The sequence below is a fragment of the Sinocyclocheilus rhinocerous genome, unplaced genomic scaffold (assembly GCF_001515625.1).
Source record: "Sinocyclocheilus rhinocerous isolate Xijiao unplaced genomic scaffold, SAMN03320098_v1.1 scaffold2491, whole genome shotgun sequence".
NCBI classification, from domain to species: Eukaryota; Metazoa; Chordata; class Actinopteri; order Cypriniformes; family Cyprinidae; genus Sinocyclocheilus; species Sinocyclocheilus rhinocerous.
Window position 1 is genome coordinate 548,407 of NW_015647049.1, and position 10,287 is coordinate 558,693.

At 37.4% G+C, this 10,287-nt stretch overlaps 1 protein-coding gene across 2 annotated transcripts in view; it reads left to right on the top strand.

Annotated features, from left to right (window-relative positions):
- Positions 1–10,287, top strand: part of LOC107708610 (cell adhesion molecule 2-like) — a 408,667-nt gene that overhangs the window by 321,217 nt on the left and 77,163 nt on the right. For both annotated transcript variants that reach the window (XM_016512883.1, XM_016512884.1), the window contains exon 3: positions 4,415–4,564. In XM_016512883.1, coding sequence (XP_016368369.1) covers positions 4,415–4,564 — 150 coding nt within the window. The remainder of the gene's footprint in view (positions 1–4,414; positions 4,565–10,287) is intronic.

Genomic DNA, 10,287 nt, shown 5'->3' on the forward strand with positions numbered 1-10,287 from the left:
ACACAGCGCCTTCACGACATGGCAGCGGCGGCAACAACTACAATACTACAGCGAGAATAAAAGTTACTGCCTTTTTTCTTTGCGTGAACATTTGGGTGGTGTTATGCAAATCTTCCCACACAGTGACATAGACATGTGGGGGCGTGTTATAACGAGCTGTTTTAGGTAGGTGTGGTTGACTCTTAACTTTTATAAAGAATATCTCTTTGGATTTGAGACTTTAGTCTTTGCAACTTTACAGATCTTCTTTATGCACCAAGAGCTTGTAACACTTCAAAGAGAAAGGAAAAATTGAAATCGCCTTTAACTTTTTCTTCTAAATAATACCTAACAAAGAAGTTAAGTGAATCCTAATGATCCAATAAATCCTTACATTTACTTCATGATAAGTGAAATACTAATATTAGTTCATTTTTGATATGTGTAGTTCTATAAGGTGAACGGAGGGTACAAGAAGTACACAGATGTATTTTTCAAATAGTGTATGGATTTCTATATAGCATTGCGCGTTATCTACTAGAAACAGCTTTATTTTTCATTCATTTATTGAGTAAATACATTTTGTGTTGTGAGTTACCTCAGAGTTGAACTTTTAAACTCTTCAGCTAAGCATATTTACTCCTTTTGTAAACTTTTTTTTCCCCCGGTATGTTTTAAAGTATAATGTTTTCAGCATTGTGGGTAGTTTCAGGTGTCTCTCAGCAGTTGTTTGTTATTCATAGGCACTCTTAGCGGGAAATATGCAAAATAATAGGCATTTCTGAATAGCTGGAAGCACATAACAAAAAACTCTTTGCATTAATGCTAAAACCTGTCCAAAACGTAACATGTTTCCAGTGATGAGCGAGTAGAACGGACTTTATCAACCATATGTGTAAAAATAGAACCAGATTTGTACCTACAGTTTTGGTGCAGTTTCCCATGACTGATTTCCCATGGATCTTGACCCCTTCTCCTGATTATAGAGAGAAGAGTGATGAGGGATGGGGATGAGAAAATGAGGCAGGAGAAGATCAAGGAAGCAGAGAGAGAGAACTAGAGACAGGGGCTGGCAGACCGTGCTTCATGCAAAACACAGATGAATAATGTATCCTGCCTACCTAGAGTAATACAGATCAATTTCTCTGTCTCTTTCTTCCTCTGCCTGTATTGCTGTGGTCTGTAGGAGACCTTAATCAGGTAGTAACGACCTACTCTACAGTCTCATATGACCCCTGAGCCAGAGAAACGAACCATGGGGTCATGTTTTGGCTGGTTAGCATTCCGTAACTATACCATTTGAACTCACAAAGGGTTCAGATGGTATAGTTAGCCATTCAAAATCCATGTGCATTCTGACATGACAGCATATACAACACATATATTGTGAATATTTCATTTTCATTTACTAAACTCTAACAATTCAATTTGAGTACTTTTGAATTTAAAGGAATAGTTATAGGACTTAAAGGGATAGTTCACCCAAAAATGAATATTCTGTCATCATTTACTCACCCTCATGTTGTTCCAAACCTTTTAAATAATGTGGGTAGGTATAGGTAACCAAACAGTTGACGGTAGCCATTGACTAAAAATTAGCCATGGTCACTATATTATTATTATTATTTTTTTTTTTATATTTTCTGTTTGACTGATTTATTTTGACAACGCTGAGAATACCAGTGTCTGAGCGCAGGTTTTTTTTTTGTTTTTTTTCAAATTATTTATTTTTTAGTAAATATGTAAAATAAATATAAATTTCATTGATGAAACTGTTGTGCACATGTTATTTACTACACTCTCAAAAATAAAGGTTCTTTATTGGCATTGGTGGTTCTATGAAGAACCTTTAACATTTCCATTCCACAAAAGGTTATTTATAGTGGAAAATGTTCTTTAGATTATTAAAATATTTTTCACACTAAAGAAAATATGATTCTTTTAAGAACTGTTCACAGAAAGGTTAATTATGTTATTGTTAGGTTATTAGGTTATTTAGGTTATTGTTAGGTTATCATCACTTCAACCCCCTTTTTGTAACGATTTTTAAAGATTTTGGCTTGATATTGACATCAGCCATCAAAAAATCCATATTGGTCCACCACCATTTTAAATATTGCAGTTCAGTTTTACTAAACTCTCAAAATTCATTCTAAGTCCTTTTGAATTTATGGGAATTTAAGGTTCATTACAGAATCTAGATGTCACACTGACACAGAACTAAAAACAGAACCAAGCTCTGCTCCTGCATGAATGTGCCAAACCGTTTTGGCAAATATTTGCCAAAAAATTGTTGCAAAATTACCCATGTCTCATGTTTTCAGATTTATCATATGTTATCTGCAAGTTTGTTGCAAATAAATCATTGCTGAGTTGCATCATTAGCGTTACAGTGCTAAGCTACAGCAATAGCACAATATTTTCTACTCATAATATTCAAGACAGTGGAATATGCAGCTGTTTCTGTCTCACTAAAACAAGTGAGAAAATTAAATAAATCCCTTACCGACGCCTCCTCAGTGTTTGTGTGTGTGTATAATATGACCGCCAGAGGCACGGAAAAGAAATAAGCACCACAGCTGGCCGACGTGCTCTTCTGTCAGGAAGCCTGTGGAGAGGCCCTTAGCTTCTCTCCCTCTCTGTCTCTCTCACTCACTCCTTCTTGTCCTTCTGGTTCTCTCATGAAAGCTACACCATATTTGGACGGGCTCTCAAATCAGGCTAATTGTGGCATGCTGCAATTAGCAGTGAACAGAAAAAAAAGGTGCTAAATTTGCAGAGTTGAATCGAACTAGATAACCGTCGATCTCTATTTCTCTCATCAGCCACCAAACTGTGCTCACCGTGTCCTAATCATGCACTAAATCACATCTTTCGCATATTAATCCATGACTTCTGTGGGTGTTTAATAACTATTCTATTAATTTCTCCTTCAGTTATAGGACTTAAAGGGATAGTTCACCCAAAAATTAAAATTCTGTCATTAATTAGCTACAAGAATACGTTTTATGCTCAAAGTAAACAAAAATAACAACTTTATTCAACAATTCTTCTCTTCCTTGCCAGCGTCCGCCACCATTAATATTATTACCACGACGCATGTGTGTGCATTCCTCTGCTCGTAAACAAGGCACAACCAATGCATGTTCTACGTCAGCAGCACCACACATATGCGTCATATATAATCAATAAAGTTATTTTTGTTTTCTTTGTGTACAAAAAATATTCTCGTAGCTTCACCTGTCTAACCCTGGGGTGCCGTGATGGATGTCAGTTTGTGAATTATTTCTCACTGAGCTAAACCTTTATTTAGTCTTCTGCTCAGATCATAGTAAGCAAGGGCTCACAAGTGACCCTTATCTTTTGTTTTTAGGTGCGTAGGGGACGTCCATTGTATGTGGGGGTCTCTTATAAAAACTTTTGGGGTGGGTTCTTTTGACTTGGGCTATAGCAACGTGCTACTGGACACCTTAAAAAAACCTACTACTATGAAAGCCATGAAGGACGATGTTACATTTTCGGTGAAATTTTGGCAAAATTTTGTTGATAAAAAATATCCGTTGTCTGTTGTAAGTATTGTAGCAATGTATGAAGTGACATTCACACAGAAGTCACTTTCAAACAAGCAGGTTACTGTTGGTCAACAAGACAAATCTATGTTGCCAAAAAATCCATTACAAAATATTTTGCCCTCATTTGACATTCATAATTGCATGGTTTCCTAATGAAATGTCTGGATTTTTTTTGGAGAAAAAAAAATCACAGCAAATGAAACAAGTGAAAAAAAAAAGAATATATGAAATAGAAACTTTAGTTTTAATCTGATGAGTCCTCAATTCCTTCAACACCTCCAGGTAGAACTCCTGCCACAAAAGCTGCTTATTGTCATCTGGTTGCTTTTGAAAACAGACCTAAATCTTTATTCACAGATCTTGTGTTTCTGAAGGCATGAGTTTAGCAGTTGCCTGCTCTCCTCGTGTGTTTCTGACTCAATTCTGATTTAGTGTTGAATGATGCAAGTAATTTTCATCGCCTTCTGTACTTTTCACCCACGTTTAGATGTAAATAGCTCTCTTCCACTTTGCCTTTCTGGAACAACTCTTCCAAAAACCAAACCACATGATCTGGGCTTCAGCAAAACGCATTATAGCCAGAGGTTGCGCTACAAATAGTCATTATCTGTCACTTTGACTGACTGGGTTGGATTTTTAACTGTCAATAAACCATTGTAATGCTTGGTATTTTTTTATGTGGCATTAATAATATGCAAACTTCTGTGGAAGAGCTCGTTTACTCTTCCCAAGTGCTTTTATGTCGTCTTCTTCACTATTTTTATTCACAGCTTCATGTAGAGTGCTCGTGCAAAAGGTTGATCGCTCCATATGTTTCTGTGGTTGTGACTGTCTCTCACACGCTTTCTGTCTGTCTCTTCCAGGAGGCCATGGCCAGTTCCCTATCGTCCAGAACATGACTGTGACAGAAGGAGGAATAGCCAACTTGACCTGCCGTGTGGAACACAATGACAACACCTCCCTCCAGTGGTCAAACCCTGCACAACAGACGCTCTTCTTTGGGGACAAGAAAGGTGAGTGATCAACACTAAACTCATGTCTTTGTCTTTTGTGTTATTAGGTGGATGATGGACCTCAGCTGAATGAGATTTTAATAGAGGAACTTTAAGGGATTGTGCTTTTTTACTACTGCTTAGATGGGTTGTGATGACAGATTGCTGACAGCTAGTATATAAACTATGTGAATTCTGTTCCAAAACCTTGTAAGCTCTGTTCAAAGCATTATAAATCATCATAGGTGCACAAAGTCTGTTCCAAATGTCCTCTTGAAAGAGCTTTCATATCATGAAATGAAACCTATAATGCCTTAAAATTATGTATTTAACTTAATTATGCTACCTCCTAATATGTCTTGTTTTCAGACTAATTATATTATTTTAAGGCAAATAAATCCAAGACGTGGACAAGTTCAGAGAAAAATTAAATCCAAGATGGCGGACAAGCTCAGTAAAAATTTTAATCTAAAATGGTGAAAAAGCTTAGTAAAAAAGTAAATAAATAATCAAATTAATCGAAGACGGCAGAAAATCTCAGTGAAAAAAATAATAATAATATGGCAGTCAGCTAATTGAAATCATAAATGCAACATGGTGGATAGGTTTAGAGACAAATACATAAATAAATAAATCCATGATGGTAGAAATACTAGAGATGGCAAACAAAGCAAGACAACTTACATTTATAAAGTGTTATTCATACTGAACGGTATCAATAAAAATAGTGCAAAATATTTAGAAATTTGAATGGGCCATGTATATTTATGATTATTAAAGTATTTCAATATTATTCTCACTCTCTCTCTGTCTTATTTCTCATTTCAGAACTTTTAGCCCAGCTAATAGGGAACGTTTGCACAACTTACACTAACGTTTTCTAAAGGTTATGTAAATGTCAAGATAAAACATTCCTAAAGTAATATTTATAGAACATTCTTACAACTTTTCAATTGAATATGCATTCTCATCTCATTGTTGAGAGAACTCCGCTGTGTGTGATGTTATTGATATTTGCTGAATGTTAACGTACTTGGAATATTACATATAAACAATGTTATACTTTGAGTATAGGAGAAAGTTGTACTAACTTTTTAAATAATGTTCTAACCACAAGAAAACTGGACATTTTAACATTTTAGAAATATTGTAAATCACTGTTCCCACAACGTTTTCAGAACATACATTTATTGGGAGGGTGTTGCCTTTGAAGGCTATGTAGGCAGCAGGCAATGAGGAAACTCACTAGGTTTTGGAAGAAAGTTTCAGAATCACATTTTTATGTACAAAGATTTACAGCTGTATCTCTTTGTCTGAGATAAAGAGTGGAATACATCATCTAGATTTTCTTCCACGCCGCGCTGGATGTTGTAAAATGGCTTTGTGTTCACCTGTTGTATGATTGGTTGGCTATAAATTTCTGTAGAGAATCAATATTGGTCTGGGCAAAGCTTTATAAGACACACTTTTACCGGTAAACACCCTTAATCAAGAGCAGACGAAAAATCAACAACTAGACAATCTCCCGGACTCCCACACATACAATCATGAGAGCGCATGCACGCACATACATGAGAAAGTGGGACAGCGGGTTGATTAATGTTGTGGAATGCTAACAGATTACATTTGATAGATGAGGTATGGGAGGTGAGTCATTTAAAGGACTCTCCACTGCAGCATTAAAGATATCTACTGTTCCCAGATCAGATCAATACGGAGCAGGAGTGTTATCGCAGGCTTGGCAAATGCCCTGTTCATTATGTCAGCAGAGCTTTTCGTGTGGAAGTAATCATGGGACATGTTCGATACACCCGGCGGATTGGATTTTATAATGATATTGTTGCTCTCCATCTGAGAATTCCCCAGGTCGTTTGTACGGAGATAATAAATGTCCTTTGATTTATAAAAGATCCATGTGTCAAAGATAGCTTAGTGTTTCCTGGCCCACACAGACTCAGACGTGAATAGCGTGATCAAAGAATACATGGAGGTAGAATAACAATTAGCTTTGAGTGGCTGATTTATGCATTCAGGTGATGACTTTGTGTTCAGAGGCAGCTGACTTCCATCTCTACATAGAGCTGCTTTATGCTGCCGTCTCCCAAACACTCAGAGACATGAAATCCAAATGAGTGATAGAATGTTCTCTCCAGTTCAGAAACATTTATTTTTGGCTTGTTAGTTCTTTGTCTTGATCAATTTTATCACCCAGAGATGAAAGTTTATCATTTAATCTGCCTCGCATCTGTCTTTCTTCTGTGGAATGCAAACAGATTTGTTTGACGTGTTCAGAAGTTTCCGGCGACAAGTAGTTTTACATCCACAATAAAAGTGCAAATTCTGTGCAACTTGACATAATCACAATAATCACATCTAGGGCTGCACGATTAAAGGCAGAGTAAGTGATTTCTGGTAGCCAATGTTGATATTTAAAATCACCAAAACAAACACGCCCCAACCCCAAAAGGGTCTTGCCCCTATTTTGATAGCTCCGCCCCACATATACGTACGCAACCCAGGCAACGATTAGTTCTGTGAAACAAAGCAAAACCAATGTTACACCATGTCTACGGACGTGAGTGGCGCGGCGCAACAAATCCCCGACAGAAAACTGCTGCCGGGTTCTATTTATGACCTGCTGACACACATTTCAAATGGTTTTCAACGGTCGTTTGAACGCATCCAGTGTAGGCAGACTTTAGCTGTTGTAGACACACGTTGTTACTCACCTATTGAGAAGAAACAAAGCAACCTCGGCGTCCGATCGCAGGCCTCCGCTCCTTAAGTTCTCTCCAGCGCTGGAAAGCTGATCCGATATTTACACGGGTCCTACTTCTTGCCTTATCGTTCCGCAGACGTTTTCCTCTTTTGTTTTTTATCCACCATCTCTATCTTTCTGTCGCTCGGCTCGGCTAATGTCCATCCCATGCACTGAACGCGCTCTCCTCCACATCACGAGTAGACACGCCCCTTATTGCTGATTGGCTACAAGTTTGTTTTGCGATTCGGCCCGAATCAGTTTTCTAAAGTGCTTTTGAAAAATCACTTACTCTGCCTTTAAACATTCAATTAAGGCTTTAGTGATTGATTACTACTTCATGGAATAAAAATTCAAGGCAATGTATCATGGTGTACAGAACTTCTTTGTGTTAGTTTAAGTTGTCTTGCAACCACTAGGGCGCAGTGTTGTCTGAGGAAGTGGAAAACTTTAGAGCATAAATTGAAAGCGCAATTATCTTGGAATAGAAACACACACAGTGGCCACAAAAAGTATTTGGACGTGTAAGTCACATTTAAAATATATCAGTTTTATTGATAAAGTGATAAGGTATCAAACCAAGTGGCATTTCTTTTAAAGATATCATACTTTTCAGGCAAAACATTTCATTAAAACAAGTTTGTTAACATTTATTATGATAAAATAATTGCTATACTGTTTAAAAATGCATTTGGACACCTTGCTTACAAACTTAGTGCAACAACCGTGTCTACGGACGTGAGCGGCGCGGTGCAACAAATCCCCGACAGAAAACTGGATCAGCGCTGGAAAGCTGATCCGATATTTATCCGCCATCTCTATCTTTCTGTGCTAATGTCCGTTCCATGCACTGAACGCGCTCTACTCCACATCACGAGTAGACACGCCCCTTATTGCTGATTGGCTACAAGTTTGTTTTGCGATTCGGTCCGAATCAGTTTTCTAAAGTGTTTTTGAAAAATCACTTACTCTGCCTTTAATCAAAATAATCTCAAGATCTTTGTTTTCAGTGTCTCAGTGATTGTTTAGCATTTGAAAATCTAGACAGCCATAAAAAGTTTTCTAATGTTATGGTTGTATTGTAAAAAATATATATATAATATAATATAATGTAATGTAATGTAATATAATATTTTTAATATATATATAATTTATTTATGAATATATATAATTTAATATATTTTTTATAAATTGTTATTTTTCTTAAACACTCAACTGTTGTTTTACAGTCAAATGCTACAATAGTCATATTTAATATATATATTTTTTTTATTAGTGTTAGTAGTAGTAATAATAATAATTATTATTATTATTATTACTACTACTACTACTACTACTACTGCTGCTACTAATACATTGATATATAATCACACATTTTTATCAACATTGTGTAGCCCCCATACAAGCACATAAACCTGGAGGGTTTATAGAATTTTTCACAAAAATCTAAGTTACATTTTTCCTTAAATCGCAGCCAATCAGAACATATTTTGTGTTCAATATGCAGTTCTGTGGAGCAGGATTTTACCCAATAAGATTTCCCATGGGGCGGGGCATTTGAATACCTGAATTTTTAAGGGAATCTTCTGGTTTCAATACAATCATAATGATGATTACCACAGAATTTTTTTTTTTTTCAGTTTGCCCGTCAGTGATTTTTTTTTTTTTTTACCGAAAAATTAACATATAAATGTTAACATATGCAACACACAATGGAAGTAAACAGGACCATCATTCCACAGGGTTTAAAACCAGACATTTAAAGCTCATATTTTTCTTAAAACACTCACATTAATTATTATTGTTTATTATTTGAGCTGTAAAATTGTATGTTCTTCTACACTCCCGTATGCTTTCATTAGCTGTCGTAATACCACATTTATTATTAACGCTTGAATATTTTGTGTCACAGATGATGACAGTGTATTCGTCTGCTCTGTAATTTAACTCCTCACCTAGGCCCAGCACTTATCCACACCTGCCTGTTTTTCTGCATTAGTCTAAAGTTAATTTGTGCAGATATGCTCTCATGCTGTGCCAGCACACCATTTCCCACAATTACATTCTCCTAAAGCTGGTTCTGTAGGAGGATTGGCCGAGTGGCACCTGCGAGGACGTCCATGTGTGTTTTTATCCATGCAGGAAAGGAGGGTTGTTTGGATATGCTGTGTTGACGGCAATGAGGTGTGTAGACCAAGTCAACCGTAAGAAAGTGCTTCACATGCCAGAGTGATGGCTTAATTATTAACCCTACGAGCTTCAAATCTGACCAAAAAGTTTTACATTTGGGAAACAGTGTAATAAGAAACCCATCAGGAGCGGAGAAGAGCTAGCGATAACAGGGGGTTGTGAAATCCGCCTGCTAGGGATGGCGTCTGATTTGATTTAGAGCTTGGTGCAATCTAGCTGAACCAGGAGGAAATGTCTCTAGTTTGTGCCAGGGGCTGGTTGAATAGTTTATCCTTGCAAGCTGTCAGTCTATCTGATCTCACTCCAGACAGAAAACATCAATCACTCAGTTACTCACAAATTTAATTGTCTACACCATATAGATCAACCTACCGGTCTATTGTGTTTCAGTTTTGGCTCTTCTCAGCAAAAAATGATTCTTAGTTCTAGAAATTAAATGCCTGTTCATACCAAACAGAGGGTGAAGACCACAGATGATTCCGCAGAACAGAGGGCAGAAACCAGATTAAAGCCAGAGGTGGAGCTGATTGAACTGAAGGTGGTGGCCACGGTGGAATCAGTTAAACAGAGGGCAGAGACCAGATTGAGGCCAAAAGTAAACCTGATGGAGCTGCTTGACCAGAAGGTGGCGCATATGAGACAGATGGCGGTCTGGGCGGAGCTGGTGGAGCACATGGTGGCTTAGGTGGGTCCGGCTGGATCGGCGGCCAGAGAGGAACTGGGTCTGGATTGGGTTCAGCGACCGGACCTGGTTCGGAAACAGAGTCTTGGACTGAACTTGGCTCAGGACCAGAAA